Below are 20,157 nucleotides of genomic sequence, written 5' to 3'. Positions count from 1 at the left end.
ATGGCGGGCGGCGAGGAGGAGGAGGAGGGCTCCGGGGCGGGAGGGCGCTCCAAGGTGGCTCCCAGCGTGGACTTCGACCACAGCTGCTCCGACAGCGTCGAGTACCTCACCCTCAACTTCGGGCCCTTCGAGGCCGTGCACCGCTGGAGGCGCCTCCCGCCCTGCGACGAGTTCGTCGGGGCCCGGTGAGACCGAGGGACGCCCCCTGCTCCAGCTCCTCCTCCTCCCCTAAGAGGAGCCCCCCAACCAAGCGCCCGCCATTTTGAGCAGCCCTGAAGCGCCCTGATGCCTCAGCGGAATGCTAGGAACTGTAGTTGTCTTGTTGCAACACAGCTCTCTCTCTCTCTCTCTCTCTCTCTCTCTCTCTCTCTGACAGAGGAGGAGAACAGCCTCAAAGATGTCTCACAAACACCACAGTCCCCAGGTTTCCCCAGCACTGGTCCTTTCCACACTGCAGAAATAATCCAGTTTGGGACCCCTTTAACTGCCTTGGCTCAGAGCAAGGGAATCCTGGGGACTGTAGGGCTTTTTATTTTGTGAGACATTTAGCCTTCTCTGTCAGAGCTCTAGGGCCACAATAAACTACAATTCCCAGGATTCCTTAGCACTGAGCCAGGGCAGTTAAAGCGGTCTCAAACTGGATTACTTCTGCAGTGTGTTTTGGGCCTGCACAGTGACTTTTGGTTGCACAGGTATAGGATTAATATGTGGGAAACATATCCAGGGGGAGCGCACAAAGCGGCACCCAAAAGAGGCGTGTGGCTCCAGTGCTTCTCACAAAGGAAGAAGGGAATTATATTACTATATAATAATATAATAGTGTAAAACATAAACACAGAGAGAGAGAGAGTGTGTGTCTTTTGTGTGTTTATATAATTATATTTATTTATATCCCACCCTTTCCCCAAAACTGGGACTTAGGGCGAGGATGCTTTGATGAGATTTCTTGCATGGCAGGGGCCTGGACTGGATGGCCCTTATGGCTTCTTCCCACTCTATGATTCTAGGGCGACTTACAATATTACAAAATTAAAAGCAAACAAAAATAGGTACATTAAAAGATAATTAAATTATCACAATATTAAAACAAATTACAAATGCTGAAGAGATGGGGTGAGTGTGGTGAGGCTTAGTGGGAGGAGAAAGGAGAGGTCCTAGTTGGTTTTTTAAAAAATAAGTTAATTAAACTTAAATTAAATTACAACTATTTACAACTACAAATGTTACAACTATTGCCATTACCTTTAGTGATATATGGGAATTATGATTTCTGGGTACAAAAACATTACTAGTAGAAGGAGGATGCGCTTCAGGGATGGAAAGCAATAACATCCTCTTTCTTTGCCTTGTCCTTCCAGCCGCAGCAAACACACCGTGGTCGCCTATCGCGATGCCATCTACGTCTTTGGAGGGGATAATGGGTGAGTCCAGCCTAAACATCTTAAAAAGCACCAGATCCTGTCAGATCTTGGAAGCTAAGCAGGGTCAGCCCTGGAAGGGAACTGATCAACAAATACCAGTGCTGTAGGCTAGATTTCAGGGAACGAAACTGGCAAAACCACCTTCCTTGCTATGAGAACTTTGTGAAATTCATGGGGTTCCATCAGTCCATAGGTGGCTTGAAGGCACATACACACAGACACACTGCTTGTAGAATTGCTCATTTATCTGGACTCTTGTTCTGTGCCTTCGAGAGGTTTCCAACTTATGCCGACCCTAAGCCAACCCTATCATGGGGTTTTCTTGGCAAGATTTGCTCGAAGGAGGTTTGCCATTGACTCCTCTGAGGCTGAGAGAGTATGGCTTACCCAAGGTCACCCAGTTGGTTTACATGAGTGAGCTGTGATTTGAACGCTGGTCTCCTCATACCTTAAAGGCACCAGATCTCATCTGATCTTGGAAGCTAAGCAGGGTGGGCCCTGGGGATTACTTGGATAGGAAACTGTTAATGAATGCCAGATGCTGTAGGCTACATTTCAGAAGAAGGAACTGGCAAAGCCACCTCTGAGGATTCATTGCCTAAGAAAACTTCATGATATTTATAAGGAGAGCTAGTGTGCTGTAGTGGTTTGAGTGCTGGACTATAATTCTGGAGACCAAGGTTCGATTCCCAGCTCAACCATGAAGCCCACTAGGTGATTTTGGGCAAGTCACACTCTCTCAGATTCAAGGGAAGGCAGCAGCAAACCTCTGAAATCTTGCCAAGAAAACCCCAGGATAGGTTTGCCTTAGGGTCACCATAAGTCAGAAATGATTTGAAGGCACACAGCAACAACAAATGTAAGTCAACAGGTGACTTGAAGGCACAAGCATACACACACCAGACCATTCTCAGTGCTTCCTCTCCAGTATAGCTTCGTGCTTGGCAGTTAAAGGGGTGTCAAACTGCATTATTTCTATAGTGTACATAAGGACAGCCTTGTCATCTCTTTCTCTCTTCCTCTTTCTGGAAGGCTTCCTTGTAACAATGTTAAAGAAAAGGAAAGAAGAAAAGTTTCCAGCACGGGAAGAGTTTTTTTGCCCCTGCATTTTCAGGCTGGAAAAAGCTTCACCTGTGGAAGTATCCCCTGTCATATACAGTAGCTAGCTATTAAGATGTCCAGAAAAATGAGTTGCCACCCTAAACAAGTATTCCATTACAGGAAGGAAGTTGTTCTTTTCTCCTTGAACTTTCAGGCTGGAAAAAAGCTTCACCTGTGGAAATGTTACCTATATTATAGCTATTAAGATATGCAGGAAAACAAGGGTTGCAACCTTAAACAAATTCATATGAATCCAGTAAGAGATTGAGTTGCATTTGTAAAAAATGTGCTTGCAATGTGAATATTGTTTGAGTAGGAGCCTTGCTACTTGCTAGAAAATAAGATAGCGCCGCATATGAACCCTTTTTATGATTTCCTCAGGAGTCAGTAGTGGTGTAAAGGAACCAGAAGTGCTGACATATCCTGCTCCAGTACTGGGATAATTGATCAGACTTGAATGTGAATGAGGTGATAAATGAAGCTTTCCACGTTGATTGTTTGTGACAAATTAAGCATAGTGCTAATTGAGGTGAGGAAAATAATTAGAGGGTGGATTACTTCGTTCCTTTTGAGGGAGATGGTGTTGCATTTTATGCTTGTATTTTAAATAGTAACGAGGTTACATTTGTAATTATAGTTTGTAATTAAAGCCAAATGTTGCATCTCAGTTGGCAGAACTGGTCTGGATCCCTCTGAAAAGAGAAAGGCAAGATATAAATTAAAGAAAGAAAGAAAGAAAGAAAGATATTACTCAAGTAGAACTTAGTTAAAAGTAAACTGTAGTTAGAAGTGAGCACCAATGAGTTCAGTGGAGTTAAGGTAACTAAATATAAGATTATAATGGTTCTTGTAATCTTACCTAAAATAGGGGACTACATATGGTATTGGAAACATGCCCTAGTTGCTCTTTTGTGATTTTTTGTCTTTGTGATTTGGATGGCTCTGTTTTATAACTAAGGTTATCTTCTTTGAGTGCAAATAATAGAAAAGCAGACATGTCTGTGGATTCTTCTTGGGAGTATGGCTTTGGCACTCTTATGATGAGCTCCTGTACTTCAAAGTTTACCATTTCACCACCAGCCAAGAGATTATAAATCCACAACTGATTATGTTAATCATAGAATCATAGAGTTGGAAGAGACTGCAAGGGCCTTCCAGTCCAACCCCCTGCCATGCAGGAAATCTAAATCAAAGCATCCCCGACAGATGGCCATCCAGGCTCTGTTAAAAAACCCCTAAGGAAGGAGATTCCACTACACTCCAAGGGAGTTTGTTCTACTGTCGAACAGCCCTTACTGTCAGGAAGTTCCTCCTAATGTTGAGGTGGAATCTCTTTTCCTGTAGCTTGCATCCATTGCTCCAGGTCCTAGTCTCTGGAGCAGCAGAAAACAAGCTAGCCCCCTCCTCAGTATGCTCTAGAAACTAGGACCCAGAACAATGAATCCAAGCTCCAGGAAAAGAGATTCCACCTCAACATTGGGAGGAACGTCCTGGCTGTACAGGCTGTTTAATATATATACTAGAAAGCAACACACATGTAAAGAAAGGACTGTATCTTTAATTTTAAAAAAGGGAATACATCTTTATTTATTTATTTATTTATTTAAGCTCATCTGAACTTACTGTATGAACAAATGTACCAGCAAAGCAATATTATTTGAGGGAGGGAAGAGAATAGCAGTTAGTTTGAAAATCAGATGAAGCCTACTATAGAACTTAGTAAAGAATTTATTAATGTGATGCAAGGAGAAGGGGTGCTGACTCTGAAGCATTTATTATATTCTTATTTATGTACTACATTGGTATCACATGCTTCTGCACAGATTAAATTTATTTGTCTGCCAGTGAAATAAAACATAGTTAAGAATAAAACATCGTATTTGTCTGCCAGTGGAATGGCAACACAGAGAAAGCTAACCTTGGCCCATTCCAGACGGGCCTTGGCTCCGCCCCCAGTACGTACTAGGGGTTGGCCGAGGACGCAGCGTCCAATCAGGCCTCACCCCTAGTATGTACTGGAGACGTCAAAATGGCAGCGCCCTATACACATGGGGCGCCGCCATTTTGATGTGACGGACGCTTAGCGTCTACATGTCACATTGCGGATGTGACGCCACAAGTGCGCTATTGGCACCTTGCGGTGTCACAACTGCACTGCTAGAAGAACCCGCTTTTTGCGGGTTCTTTTTGCTGCATGCGGGAGCCGCGCGGTTTGTCTGCTGTGGTTCCCTCGCGCAGCAAACACGGGCGCCGGCAGAGCGCCCTTTTTGGGTGCTCTGTAAAGAGCCCTTGCCTCTCTGGGCAGGAGGTTCCAGAGCCTGGGAGCAACATTGGAAAAAACCTCTTTTGTAGTCCATCAAATGTATTTGTTGTAATTTTGGGAAATAAAGGAGAATCTGTTCTGAAGAATTTAGAACCTGTGCAGTCGTGCATGATAGGATACAGTCTTTAAAGTAGTTTGCTCCCAGGTTGTAAAGAGCTTTTTGCCTAACCAGGACTTTTTACCTGGAAGAGTACCAGTAGCCAGTCAAACTGTTGTACAGTAGGTCCTCCTTATATGCGGATTTGCCATGCGCGGATTTAAGCATACGCGCATGGCAAATCCGGGGACAACTTCCCTCCCTCCCCTCTCCTCCCCCAACTCCTTCCTCCCTCCCTCCCTCCCTCCTTACTTACCTTTTCGTCGCCGGGGGGGGCCCCGTCGCTGCCGCCGTCGCCACCGCCTCAGCCGGAGCCGGGGGGGAAGGCCGGGTGGGGGTTTTGGAGGCGCCGCCACGGCTGATGGGGGAAAGGCCGGGTGCCGCTCCTGGAGGACTCCAGGAGCAGAGCCCGGCCTTTCCCCTGGCTGTAGCCGCGGAGGGAAGGCCTCTGGCGCTGGAGGACCAGTGCCAGAGGCCTCCCCTCCGTCGCCACAGCTGACGGGGGAAAGGCCGGGCGCCGCTCCTGGAGGACTCCAGGAGCAGAGCCCGGCCTTTCCCCTGGCTGTAGCCGCAGAGGGAAGGCCTATGGCGCTGGAGGACCAGCGCCAGAGGCCTCTCCTCCGTCGCCACGGCTGACGGGGGAAAGGCCGGGCGCCGCTCCTGGAGTCCTCCAGGAGCAGCGCCCGGCCTTTCCCCCGTCAGCTGTGGCGGCGCCGCGGCGAGGAGGAGGAGGCCGAGCGCCTGGGGCCTCTTCGGCCCCCACTCCGCCGGCGCCTGCACCTCGATGCAGGGGCCGAGTGGCGGACTGGAGACCAAGAGGCCTCCAGCCCACCCCCCGGACCTTGCAGAGAGGTGCTGGCGGTGGCGGCGGCGGAGTGGGGGCCGAAGAGGCCTCTGGCGCTGGTGCTCTGCTGCCGCCGCTACCGCCGCCACAGAAGGGCCGGGTGGCAGGCTGGAGGCTTCTTGGCCTCCAAAACCCCCACCCGGCCTTCCCCCCGGCTCCGGCTGAGGCGGTGGTGGTGGTGGCGGCGGCGGCGGCGGCAGCGACGGGGCCCCCCCGGCGACGAAAAGGTAAGTAAGGAGTGAGGGAGGGAGGGAGGGAGGGAGGGAAGAGTTGGGGGAGGAGAGGGGAGGGAGGGAAGTTGTCCCCAATGGCGGCGCGCGTGCACGCGCGGCGCCATTGGGGACAACGGGACTTGAGCATACGCGGAATTTGGTATACGCGGGGGGGTCCGGAACGGATCCCCCGCGTATACCAAGGATGCACTGTACTGTAACAAGAAGTTGCATGCTCCTTGTAACTGTTCCATTTAAAATTGGCTGTAACATTTTGGATCAGATGAAGTTTCAGAATGCATTTCAAATGCAGCCCTTTAGTATAGTCGCCTCTTGGAACTCGTGGGGGATCCATTCTTGCCTCCCACCAGGGACATAGCCAAGGGGGTGATGTTCTTGGGGTCCGGACCCCCCCCCTTCCATTAGAAAAATGAATGGTGTGTGCTGCTGCGCTGCCGCGCCCAAGCCCCATTATAATGGTGGCACTTAGTCTTGACCCCCCCCTTCCCAAAATCCTAGCTACGTCCCTGCTCCCACCCAGTGAGTTTTAAAACTTGCACATATTCAAGCCCCATAGGCGTGTGCATATTATTATTATTATTATTATTATTATTATTAACCTTTATTTATGAAGCGCTGTAAATTTACACAGCGCTGTACATACAATCTTTTTAATTAGACGGTTCCCTGCCCTCGGGCTTACAATCTAAAAAGACATGACACAGAAGGAGAAGGGAGTGGTGGAGGGAAAGGGTAAGAGGTCCAGCAGTTCCTCTCTACCTCCGAGGCCTGGACCAAGGCAGATGGACTGGAGGGCTTGGCCTCATAATGGATGGTTAATCTTCTTCCAGGGAAAAGACATACTCTCAAGTAGGATAATACATATACAGTACATAGCAATACAGGAAATGGTTCGATAAACAGGCACCAAAAGAACATCAAATAGTAAGCAACAATTATGCAATGCCTGGGAAGGCTTCTCTGAACAGGATGGTTTTCAACTCCGTTTTGAAGCTGGTTAAAGAAGTGATGGCTCTTGCTTGTGGGGAAAGAAGGTTCCAGGAGTGAGGGGCAGCAAGTGAAAAGGGGTGAATCCGGGATGGGGCAGAGGAAATCCTGGGTTGAGACAGCAGACCTTGACTACCAAAACGGAGGGCCCGAGTGGGAAGGTGAGGAGAAAGAAGGTCTGATAAGTAAGGAGGGGCCAGTCCATGGAGGGCTTTAAATGTCCACAGCAGGAGCTTATACTGAATACAGAAAGGGAGGGGGAGCCAGTGAAGGGATGCCAACACAGGAGAGATGTGGTCAGAGCGGTGGGTGGAAGTGATAATGTGTGCAGCTGAATGCTGGACAGAGATTAAAGGACAGAGGTGAGAAAGAGGAAGCCCAGCCAGGAGGACGTTACAGTAATCCAGTCGTGAGATCACTAGGGCATGGACCAGGATCTTGGCAGTAGAGGCGGAGAGATATGGTCAGATTTTGGCAATATTGTACAAAAAGAATCTACAAGTGGTGTCAAACTGGATTATTTCTGCCGTGTGGGTGCAGCCAAAGTTGACATACATGCTAGAGTTAATGTGAGGTAATTTTTTTGCTGTTTCATTTTCACTGCAAAGTATCTTTTTTCTATTATCTTCTACTTACCATGCCTATCTACTACTTGCCATGTCTCTAAAGCTTCTTAATAAAAATATTTCATAGTATCTTAATATAACTCTTTTTTCTCTTATTCTGAAGAAAAACCATGTTGAATGACCTATTGAGATTTGATGTGAAGGACTGCTCTTGGTGCAGGTACAACTATATTTCTAATTTCTTTAATGTATTTCGTGGTGTGTTTTTTTTAATCGTCTGAAATGAAGAGTTCTAAATACATGACAGAGTGAGAGATTGTTAGTGCTTTAAATTTGTTTATTCCTTCTCTGTATTTGATAGCTATTGCTAGTTAACTTGTGTCTGTTTGCAGAAAGAAACACATTTTTATTTACTTCTCTTCACCAAACTGAGTTATAATTATAAACAATTTATTTAGAATTTTTGTTTAATTATTTATTTCCTAGGAAGTATGTTTTAGGGTTGAGATTTTTATAATGGTAACAAAATGTGTTATCACATGATTATTACTATTATTATTTTTTGCATGTCTGATACAGCAAATTATGTTGTATTAAAATACTTAATCTTATATTCACTGGCAGTAGTTCATAATTTATCAGACAGATTAGAATTTCAGGATCCAATCAAAGCTAGATTCAAAACAGCTACTAAAGCTGTGGTATACTTAGGGTTAAGAAACTCTTAAACCAGGGAAGAGAATTGTGTGGCTTTCCAAATGTTGTTGTACTACAAGTCCCAGTAAAGCTACCAAGGATAACTACAGGTGGGGGATGTTAGCAGTTGTAGTCCAAGAACTTCTGGACAGCCACAGGATTAACATTTCTGCTGTAAACATGCTTATCTTAGATTGTTGTTTCTAATACCAGAATTAACTTGTACTTTTACATAAAAAGCCATTCCTAATCCACCCTTCCCCTTTGCATCAATTAATTTAGAACTCACCCATTTCCCAAGAACTTTTTGTGGTTGCTACATAGACATCTAACACTACTGACCTACACTGGTAAATTAAGAGATTCACCAGTAGATCCTCATATATCTTGTGTCTATTGCCAGAAAATAGCATTTTAAAGCATCAGATGGTATCCTGTTCAGTAGTTATGATCAGTTCAGTTCAACTGGACTTAACATCTCATAACTGCTGGGATTTCATGTTTACAGTCATGAATGACCAAATGAGACCCCCAACACTACCTTTGTAGCCTGACAGTTGCAAAGCAAAGCATTTCTGATGCACAAGAGATCAGGGCACTGAGAAATGATATCTGCAGTGCTCTCCTGGTTGCAGGGTGCATTGAGAAAACACCATGTGGTTTGTCCAGCTGCCTGTTTTTGATGCATCCTACGTCTGGAAGAGTATCACAGATGTCATTTCCTAGCACCCAAATCAACAGTGTCTCAGAAGCGCTTTTGTTTCGGTGCTGCCAGGCAGTTTTTGTGGAAGTTGCATTGTCAGATGTAACTATGAGGATGAAGCTCCATTGCCATCCTACATTGACAATTCAATATTTCAGCCAAAGTGTCTATTAACAGTTTATAAATATTTAAATGTAATTTTTAAATATGGCTGTTTTCATAAGAATTCTTTCTTTTGGCTCTTTGTATGATGTGCTGCTGTGTGTTGGATTGCACAGAGCTTTTACCACAGGAACCCCACCTGCCCCTAGGTATCACCATTCAGCTGTAGTCTATGGAAGCAGCATGTTTGTATTTGGTAAGTTACATAATTTTATTCTTTTTTATTTAGCCAGCTGTCCCAGGCATCAGAGAAGGAGGCGGGAGGGGCTTGTGTGCGGCTCCCTGGCCACTTGGATCATGAATAATCAAATTCGTGAATGCCAAGTCTGCGAATGTGAAGGGCCAACTGTAATATAATTTATCTTGCAGTCTGATAAATGAAAGGTATAGAAAACAACTATACTTTATGTTACTGGAACTGGTTAGAAGTGTTTTCATTCTGGAATTCAGTGTACATTCTCTATTAATCACGATGTCATAGTCTCCAGCTTAGTTAATCTTCCTTGCTTAATCATAATGTATTGTTTTGTGCTAGAAAATGGTCTTTTCACTTTGGAATTGTTTCACATACCCCCTTTATACTATAACATTGTTACCTAGGTGGCTATACTGGAGATATCTATTCCAATTCCAACTTGAAGAATAAAAATGATCTTTTTGAATATAAGCTAGCAACAGGCCAGTGGACTGAGTGGAAAATTGAAGGAAGGTAAGAGCCTGTGTATTTGTGTACATGTTTAAACAATAAATTGATTCATGCAACAGTTTTTATCATGGTAGTTTTAAATAGCCATTCTCTCTGCTGGCAAGCAACTTTAGGAGTTATAGTCCAATAAAATAATTATTCCAAGTTCTGACAAAGACTTCAAGGCTACCATAATTCTATTATAACTTTATCCCATTTCCTAGTCTTAGTTCTTTAAAGTAACTGTAAATAAAATGCAGCTCTGGGGCTATATGCAGCCCCCCCCCCAAAAAGCTTTTTCCCCCTCTCCCAGTTGTGCTTGACATCTCTTATTCTGCTAAAGGATAATTGCTTCTCTGGGAAGCCTCCAGGAGCAGCCATTCACCTTTTTAAAAGACTGGAAATATTCTATGCACTGTTCAATCAACACCATGAGAACTTCTGGCCACTCGTAAGATTTTCTTCCCGAAAGAGGGCATTTTTGACAGTCCTTTGTAGTCTCTGAAAGGTCCTGTGGGGCCAAAGATTGGCCCAGACTCATTGGAGTCGCTCAACTCTAAAACATCTGCTCTTGTCAGTTGATAAACAGTAAGAATTTGTAGACCATTCATCCTGTAAAGTGCTGCAGCATTTGTCTGAACTCTTATTATTATTATTATTATTATTATTATTAACCTTTATTTATGAAGCGCTGTAAATTTACACAGCGCTGTACATGCAATCTTTTTAGTTAGACGGATCCCTGCCCTTGGGCTTACAATCTAAAAATCTTATCCAAAAATACAAACCCAGTAGCAGTCAGAAAGAGATTTAAATGCAGATCCATGGTCAATAGTATGAGAATAAGTCCCAGGTATGTGTGTATGTCCTTCCCTTTTTTTCTTTCTCCATCATAGCCACAACAAATGTAGTTAACATTGTTTTTAAACACTAAACAGGCTGAGTATAGCTGTAATTTACTAAAACAAGCCACTTTCATAAAACACTGCAAGTCACAGTCATCCAGAGTCCGGATAACTCTCTGGACAAGATCAGGCTAAGGAGGTCTGGTTAATCTTACATACAGTTTACTGGATAACAATACGCTGCAGTTATTTAGGTTGAAACGGAGAATTTCTGAACATCATAGAACACTGGTGGTTGATTAGTGTGCAGTTATCATGGGTTTGTCCTTATAATGCTAAGCCATTCAACTGTAGCAGTAAAGAGTGGTTTTATGAGCTAATAGGTGTTGATTTTAGGATGTTTCTGCATGCAAATGCAACCAAGGATCAAAACACACTGCAGAAATAATCCAGTTTGAGACTGCTTTAACTACCCTGACTCAGTGCTAAGGAATCCTGGGAACTGTAGTTTATTGTGGCACCAGAGCTCTCTGACAAAGAAGGCTAAATGTCTCACAAAACTACAGTTCCTAGAATTCCATAGCATTGAGGCATGGCAATTAAAGTAGAGTTAAACTGGATTATTTCTGCAGTGTGTTTTGGACCCAAGAGGTAAAACCCATGCATAATTAGGAGAAATGCAGACATTTTCCAGTTTGACACTATTTTAATTGCCATGCCTCAATGCTATGGAATTCTAGGAATCGTAGTTTTGTGAGACATTTAGCTGCCTCAGTCAGAGAGCTCTGATGCCTTCATCTGCCTGCTACCTGTCTGCTGGGCAACTAAAGATGAAGGTGCCTTTCCCTTGGAAACTGAGCAGAGGAGGATTTCTCTCCCATTCTCACCCACCCTTCCATAACAATTCTAGCCAGTGGTCAGGTACAACTATGTGGGTTTCAGGACACCTTTATCCCAAATATGGGTGCACATACACACTCACACAGAATCACACACATAGTGGCACAGAGAGTCACATGTACATTATGGGCACTTGAAAGGCAGCAGGAGTAGCATTTGCAAAGGCAGCTGGCACAGACAGCATCCATTTGCTTCCCCTGAGTTTTACCTTCGACATCCACTGGCCATATTAAAATCCCTAAATTTGACCCTAAACTGTGCTTTCAACTCATATTTAAGGTTGACTTATAAATGAGTATATATGTTAATTATAGCAAAGAAAAGTGGTTTTGTCTGCTAATAGGTCTTGAATTTAGAATACTCTGAATTTCTACCTTTGAAAAATGGCCTGCAGTTTAAGCACTCATGTTAATCTTGTGAACTCCAGAAACTTGAAGTTTTGGCTTTCTCACTGATCTAGTAAATAGCTTTTGTACCATTTTCTCAAACTGAATGCAAAATAATTAAGATGAAAGCAAACCCACCCACAAAACACTTAAAATGTATATAGCATGTATATGTTCTCTAGGCATCATCATTATCATCTTCATTAATTTCTCTAGGGGACAAGACAAATATGTGCCTCTGTAGTAGATATGGAATCTCATTATTACCTGTTTTTGTTTCAGATTGCCTGTTGCCCGGTCAGCTCATGGGGCAACAGTCTATAGTGATAAACTGTGGATCTTTGCAGGGTATGATGGGAATGCACGGTAGGTATCAGTCTTCTTAACTTGGTTATAATTGTTTTGCTCATAGTGATTCACATTACATTACTGCTAGATGTGAGATAGGTGCTGCATCTCCTTTACAGAAAGCTTTTATTAATAGTCATATTTCAAAACTACTTTAAACTAATTTAGTTTTATGTTGCTTTGGCTGTATCCACACTGTATATATAATTCAGTTTGACACTGTTTTAACTACCATGACTCAATGCTATAGAATTCTGGGAATTGTAGTTTTGTGAAACATTTATCGTTCTTGGACAGAGAGCTCTGGTACAACAACAAACTACAAATCCCAGAATTCCATAGCATGGAGCCATGACAGTTAAAACTAAACTGCATTAATTCTGCAGTACAGATGAAGCCTTTATAAAAAATTCAGTTGCTCAATAAACCTTAATTTAGGCCTTATTGTAACTCTCAGTGTGTCATTATGATCTGACACTAGAACTGCCATATGTATAGGACTCAATATGTGTCCTGCAAAATGTGTGTGTGTGTGTGCGTGCGTGCGTGCGTGCGTGCGTGAGTGTGTGTGTGTGTGTGTGTGTGTTAAACTGGCATATATTTTAAAAATATTTTAAAATACAATTTTCCCCACCAATACAGATTAAATGACATGTGGACTATTAGTTTACAAGACAGAGATTTAACTTGCTGGGAAGAGGTAAGAAAACTGAATGTTTTTTTTTAAAAATTTAAACCTTACAATTTAATGGTTTTTATAAAATTTGTATTACTCTCTGTCCTAGAAAACTTAGGCTATGTATATACTGCTGAAATAATCCAGGTTGACATAATTTTAACTGACATGACTCATTGCTGTGGAATTCTGGGAATTGTAGTTCTGTGAGACATTTACCTCTGTCAGAGAGCTCTGGTGCCAAACTACAATTCCCACAATTCCATAGCATTGAGCCATGGCAGTTATAGTGCTTTAAACTGGATGTTTAAAGAGGAATCATTGCTTGTGGAACATTAGATCGCCTCCTTTTTACCTCTGCTAAAATGGGGTTATGTATTATGTATTTCATAAGTCTTCAAAATCTGTTTGATTAGCAGCAAAGTGGAACAGAAGCAACGTGTACATTCTATGGGAAGCAATGATCCCTCCTTATAAGGTTAAGCACACTTAAAATTTATTCCCTGTGTTCAGCCTCAGTGAACAGAGAAAATAATTCATTAGCAAAATAATGGAGTCAACGTTTAAAATATAAATTTCTTCAAAATATCCAAACTAATTTGATACAAACTTCTAACATAGGGGTAAAACAGATGGTGGGTAAGGGGTGACTTAATGCCATCTCTTTGAGCCCCAGATTGGGGCTGCGGCAATCCACTGCAGCCCCAATCTGGCTGTTTGCTGGCTCAAAACAACAACAAAAAACCAGCAAAATGCCACTCTTTTTTGAGCTAGCAAAAAGCTGCCCTTGCTGCTACTGTGGCATTTTTTTTACTGTTTCTTCGGCGCAGCATATATAAATGCTGTGCCACAGGAGCATTCCCACACCGCACACTGTTGGGTCGGCCAGATAGCGTGATGGCTGCTTGGGGGCAGAGTTGGGGCGGGAGGTCACCACGCCCCCACTCCACCCCAATGCCATCCTTTTTGGCCAGTCTGTACAACCCCATAGTTTCACAACATTTGCCACACTTTCATGATGTGACACTTGCAATTGATGTGTCTCAGTTGGATTATGTACTATCCAGATTTTACTGCTTACTAAGATGACTTATGTTTCCTGCTGGCCTCTCTCTTTCCAAGTTCTCTGCTAGAGAACTTTGAGCATGGTATGGTTTGTGAATGTCATAGAAGGGGAAATTACTTCAGATAGTCCTGTATTGGTCACACCAATAGATTTTCAGCTTAGATGCATTTAGAATTCAGTAACTTAGTGCAAAATCTAGTCGTAGTCTTAGCTGAATCAGTAGTCCCAGTTAAATTAATAGAACTTACCCAAGTGTTGGTTTAGTAAGTCTCATTTATTCATTGGTGACATTTTCACACTACACAATTATACCACCATGATTCCACTTTTAACTGCTTTGGTTCCATCTTATGGAAATCTGGGCTTTCAAGTTTAGGGAGGGGTATTTAGAATTCTCAGATAGAGAGCTCAAGGGCCTCATTGAACTATAAACTCCAGGATACCCTAGGATTTAGCCATGGAATCACAGCATTATGATTGTGTAGTGCGAGAGGACTCTGGATGTATTTTATTTGGGACTAATACCTTGGAGTTTGTTACGTTTTCTTCCCATGGGGCTTGAATATAAGCGAAACTTCATTTTTGCAAGGGGGTCCGGAATGGATCCCCTGCGAAAAAAGAGGAGCAACTGTAGTTCAAATTTTAAATTGACAGTGATTGTACCACATATACATTTCTTCAAGTAATTTATTTTGTGTTGCTATTTTTCAGATTAAACAGACTGGAGAGATTCCTCCTTCATGTTGCAATTTTCCTGTAGCTGTTTGTAAAGAGAAGATGTTTGTTTTTTCAGGCCAGAGTGGAGCGAAGATTACCAATAATCTTTTTCAGTTTGAATTCAAGGAAAAAATGTGGGTATGAAAAATAATCATGCAGAACCAAGTGATTTTTAAACTAAAAAATATTTTGCGTGATATAAATAGATGAGGTATTTATTGTCATTTCTATAAGGTGCCCACAGTAATAATTGTCAATTGTGGGGAAAAGCCAGAGAAATTAATAATGTTAATAAAACTGAAAAGGGGAAGGTGGAACCTATGGTAAATAGTTGAATGATATCTGTTAGCTACCCATAATTCCCTGGAAGATCTTTGATTTCAGTGGCGTGATTGGTTCTTCCTTTAAGGTAGTAATTTCCAAACACTGGTCCTTCCCCAGCCATCTTAGCCAATAGTGTAGGATTTGTGAGACAAAGTCCAAAATACCTGGAAGGCTAGAGTTTGTAAATCACTGCTTTTAATGCAAAGTGCAGCTACTCCTTATACGCTTTCTATGGCCTGTTACAGACAGCCAAAATAAAGCTGCTTCGAGTCACAGTGGAGGTATGGTGTTTCAATGATGCATGCGTCCTAAGAGTCCATAAGTCGCACCAAAGCCACGCTCCAGCCTGGAGCGTGGCTTTGGTGCGGCTTCTGGACTCTTAGGACGCATGCATCATTGAAACACCATACCTCCACTGTGACTTGAAGCAGCTTTATTTTGGCTGTCTGTAACAGGCCAAAGTCACCCTTTTGGTGACAACCTCTTTCATTATTTTAATGTATTTTTTGTTCTTTTTATGCTGATCCTCAAATGGCAGAGGTAGAATCCACACCCAGAACCATTTTTATAGCCTTTCCTACCTGGTAGAATCTGAGAGAGCCTAAGCTCTGCGGACATAGCCTTTGAAAACCTGTAGTACTTTCACACAGTGCTGAGCTTGTGAAGTAGGATTTTGTTGACGTTATGGTCTATATCTGCTACAATTGGACCTGAAGAGCACAGCTGGATCTAGTTTTATTGGTTTAAGCAGGACATTTTCTTGAAATGTCTTCCAGTATGCTTATATCTTATATGCAAGGACACTATAATCTAGACCAAAAACTTACTTTAGAGAGCTTGAGTCTCTTTTATATGATGCTACTATGAGACAATTTTGTGTGCTATTGGTGGATCTTTCAAGAGGTTGGAACCAGAAAGCCACAACAGTGTAGTTCTTCTCCATTCAGAGCAGAAATGCTATTATATGGTGAACTGAGTTGTGTCCTCCTGCCTTTTATTGTATGCAAGTGTAATTCATCCCATTTACCACATTCACATTTAGTTCACCCACCTACTCAGGTCAGGAAATACTTTGAACTTTTTTCCCATACACTTGTTTCTCATATGTCTTTGTTGTTTGCAAACAGCCAGATGTAACCAAAGGCAATAATCCTATTCTTATATGTTTACTTAGACTTGAGTCTTACTGTATTTAATGAGAGTTACTGCCCTAAGTGAGTTTAGGGTTGCAGTCTAAGTGTTTGTTATATCATAGGTAAAACAACAATTTGTAAAGCAATTACTACAATGGAAGGAAGGTGTTATAGAATGATACATAATAAAAAAATGACAGAACATTACAAAGATTTACACAGGGAAACATGCCTAATTGATACCTTTCTTTGGGGATTGAGCTACTGAAAGTCATCTTGGGTTCTGTCCTAGGAGAAAGACAGGTTATAAATGATATAAATAAATATGTGAACTCATTTTGTAACATCCTTTTTTCTGTACCAGCTGGACAAGAATTCCTACTGAGCACTTGCTACGAGGCTCTCCTCCTCCCCCCCAGCGAAGATATGGTCACACAATGGTTGCCTTTGATCGCCATCTTTATGTGTTTGGTGGTGCTGCAGACAACACATTGCCTAATGAACTTCACTGTTACGATGTGGACTCACAGACCTGGGAAGTTATCCATGCAAGTCCAGATAGTGAGGTGAAAAAGTGCAGATTTTAATTCTCTTTTCCCCCTTTCAGGTATCATTTATTTAGCAGACAGTAAAACAAAGAGTCTGTTTCATATATGATACATACATATTATAAGCAAACTTTGGGGGAAAGATCTGCTTTATATCATCCAAAATGAAACAATGGGCCTTCCACTATTTAATGAGGACAAACACAGATGCGGAAGTACTTGTAATGTGGGTTACATTAATTTTGCCATTCTTGCCCTCTGGGTTCTATGTACTTCCTATGTTTTGTTCTTTCTTTGTTGTTGTTTTGAAAGAAGGGGAATGGCAGTGAGATCAAATTTCCTTTCTAAGGCCTGTTACAGACTGCCAAAATAAAGCTGCTTCAGGTCTCTTTGGAGGTATGCTGTTTAAATGATGCATGTGTCCTAAGAATCCGGAATCTGCACCAAAGCTGCACTCCAGTGCTGAGGAATGGAGTGTGGCTTTGGTGCGACCTCCGGACTCTTAGGACCCATGCATCATTTAAACAGCATACCTCCAAAGAGACCCGAAGCAGCAGTCTGTAACAGGCCTAAGTTTTAGTAACAGAGAAATTTATCAGAAGCAAAGAAGACAGAGGTCTGTTGTCTTTGATAAGTGCAAGGAAGATGTTATTAGTAGATTCATCTTTTTTCTCTTCTGTGATGAACTTCGAACTTCTGTCTTCTGCCCGCCATATCATTTTGTGCAGAGGTGTAATCCATGTCATGCTGATAGCAAGAATCAGAGGAAAGAATAGGACCTTTAGCATGTTTGATGGCTACAATATCTACTCTGTTTCCTCCCCTTTCATTCTTTCTAGTTGCCAACTGGAAGACTATTCCATGCTGCAGCTGTCATCTGTGATGCGATGTACATTTTTGGTGGGACAGTGGATAATAATATTAGGAGTGGAGAAATGTATAGATTTCAGGTAGTGTGTTAAAATTTTAAGAAAAGAATTGTATAATCAAGTTTCTTTTTAAAGGCTTTGGTTTACTCTTGACCTCATTTTAACTTTGGTGGGAAAGATGAAGTAAAATAAGTTAAACTGTTTTCAACAATGTTTTAATTACTTTTTTTAAAAAAAGAAGTCTGCTTTCAAACATGAGTTTGTGACTAGGAAGAATGTGTTACACCTACAGTATATGTAAAACATTTATTTCTGTATTCAGAGCCTTAGGTCAAAAAGAAGAACCAGATTAGTATAGTGATTTGAGCACCATGACTCTGGAGACTAGTGTTCAGATCCCTGCTTTTCCATAGAAAACCACTAGGTAACCTTGGGCAAGTCACACTGTTGCATTCCTCAGGGGAATGCAAAAGCAAATCCCCTCTGAACAAATTTTGCCCAGAAAAATCCTCTGATAGGGTCACCATAAGTCAGAAACAGCTTGAAGGCACAACAACAGGTCAAAAAGAAAGTTTATTATAACTTTATTATAAAGCTGGAATGAATTTTTTCTAAGCTAATCCCCAGTCATCCACAGATAACGGAGATGTTTAGCAGGTGTTTTATATTAATTTTTGCTTGACCTGGATAGTTTTTAAACTTTGCAACCCATGTATATATTCTTCTATATGCGTGTCTTATCATAGATTCCTGGGAGTGTAAAATGGAAATGTTTCTTGCTCTACCCAACTAGCTGTGGACTAAATCAGAAACAGTAGAAGATGTGGTTGATTGTGAATATAGGGGTTTCATGATAGTTCATTGCAACAAGCCATTTATGCAATGGGATTCTGTTTTCTAGCTGTCCATATCACAGAATAGTGGCTCCTAGCTATACTGCAGCTTGTGTTGAAAATCACTAGTGCTTCATATGTTTCACACAGATAATATTCTGTTTGGAGTTGCCTAGACATGGTTGTATTTCAAACAGCCACCTACAATATTTACCAGCACATGAATTGAGCCAGAATATTTTACACTACAGTTGCCTTTCTTTTCTCGCGGACTTGAGATCCGTATTCTTGATTATTCATGGAGTGGCGACCTCCGTTATCCTCAATGGGGCACACCTCTGTTGTGCGTGCCCCACCCCTGTGCTTACGGGGGTGCGCCCCATTCAAGCCTATGGAACGATGTACCACAAAAATAGAGGGCCAACTGTACTTTCCACTGCAAAGTCCTGTTTGTTAAAAAGAGTTGTACCTGTCAGATACTGGAATTGTATGTTGAGTTCAATGGCAACTTTAACAATCATGCTTTTGTAACCTGGTCATGCAATTAATATCAGCTTACTTCTTTTCCAGTCTTTTAAAAAAACACTTTAATTCTCATTTTCAGTTTTCTTGTTATCCCAAATGTACTTTACATGACGACTATGGGAGACTCTGGGAAACCAGGCAATTCAGTGATCTGGAATTTGTTCTTGGAGAGGTGGGTGAGTTCTAAAGAAAATGCTAAAGAAACTAGAAGTAAGGTAGAAGAGAACAGAACTTCTAAAAGTGTTGTTATTTTTGCTTATATTTGATTTGTATAGTTTAATATCCAGAATATATGATTGACATAATTCTTAATCATTTTGAATTTTTTAATTCAGTGGATGTTAGGAGTGCCATTGACAAGGAAAAGTTTCTTTGCATCTAGTCTATACAAAGCAAATACAAGAGATATCTCACTGAAACCTTTCCATCTATGACCAAGTTGGGGTAGTGGGGGCCTATTTAAATGTAGATTAGAAAGATGGAAAATGGAGAAATACATTATTCATGGGATGGCATGGAGGAATCAATCCGCTATGGGTTATTTCCCTGTGTGCCAACCAGATTGTCAGGAGTTCAAGTTTTTTTTACTGGATTTTAAATGTGCCAGCAAATATGTATTAATGTGTATGTTTTCAACATAAGTAACTGAGAAGTACTGCTAAAGGTGGAAGTACGGTCATTTTTAAATTCATGCTTCCAAGTATGCATCTGTTTGTTCTTGTAATGTGGTATACTCTATACCTTCTGGGTACTCACATGCATTGATTCTATGCTGGATCTATTTCAGAAGCTTCTGTATAGCCAGACTTGAGAGTTCTCCTCCCGCCCTCTACTCACACACCCAAAGGACAAGGTGTTCTTACTCAGGGTTTTTTCCCCAGTTACTACTGGAAAGGGCATCTGGGAATATTCCTTGGTCGCATGAGAGAAAAACCCCTAGCTTTTAAAATAATTTCATTTTCTTTATTATTTGTTCTACTCATATACCAGCCAAAAAGACACAGCCATTGCACTATCTTTAGAAGTCAGAAGCTTCTTAATCAGCCAAAGATGGTAAAAAAGCCTGCAGAGAAAGGAAAGTGACACTGCTACAATTCCACATGTAACATGACATAGAAGAAGGGTCAGTGTAGATTCTAAAATTAAGGCCACATCCCCAATGGCCTTAT

At 42.0% G+C, this 20,157-nt stretch overlaps 1 protein-coding gene across 1 annotated transcript in view; it reads left to right on the top strand.

The window, feature by feature from the left end:
* The window catches only part of LOC149315829 (leucine-zipper-like transcriptional regulator 1), a 48,588-nt gene continuing 28,431 nt past the window's right edge, over positions 1–20,157 (top strand). The window contains exons 1-11 of the mRNA XM_089518276.1: positions 1–185; positions 1,359–1,421; positions 7,736–7,792; positions 9,250–9,329; positions 9,734–9,842; positions 12,232–12,315; positions 12,940–12,997; positions 14,751–14,890; positions 16,578–16,779; positions 17,601–17,711; positions 19,068–19,160. Coding sequence (XP_089374402.1) covers positions 1–185; positions 1,359–1,421; positions 7,736–7,792; positions 9,250–9,329; positions 9,734–9,842; positions 12,232–12,315; positions 12,940–12,997; positions 14,751–14,890; positions 16,578–16,779; positions 17,601–17,711; positions 19,068–19,160 — 1,182 coding nt within the window. The remainder of the gene's footprint in view (positions 186–1,358; positions 1,422–7,735; positions 7,793–9,249; positions 9,330–9,733; positions 9,843–12,231; positions 12,316–12,939; positions 12,998–14,750; positions 14,891–16,577; positions 16,780–17,600; positions 17,712–19,067; positions 19,161–20,157) is intronic.

This window comes from Sceloporus occidentalis, unplaced genomic scaffold (genome assembly GCF_023333645.1).
Source record: "Sceloporus occidentalis isolate IW3139 unplaced genomic scaffold, rSceOcc1.0.p SCAF_3, whole genome shotgun sequence".
Classification (NCBI taxonomy): Eukaryota; Metazoa; Chordata; class Lepidosauria; order Squamata; family Phrynosomatidae; genus Sceloporus; species Sceloporus occidentalis.
Note: the sequence above shows the minus strand (reverse complement) of the source record. Positions and strands in the feature narration are given on the sequence as shown.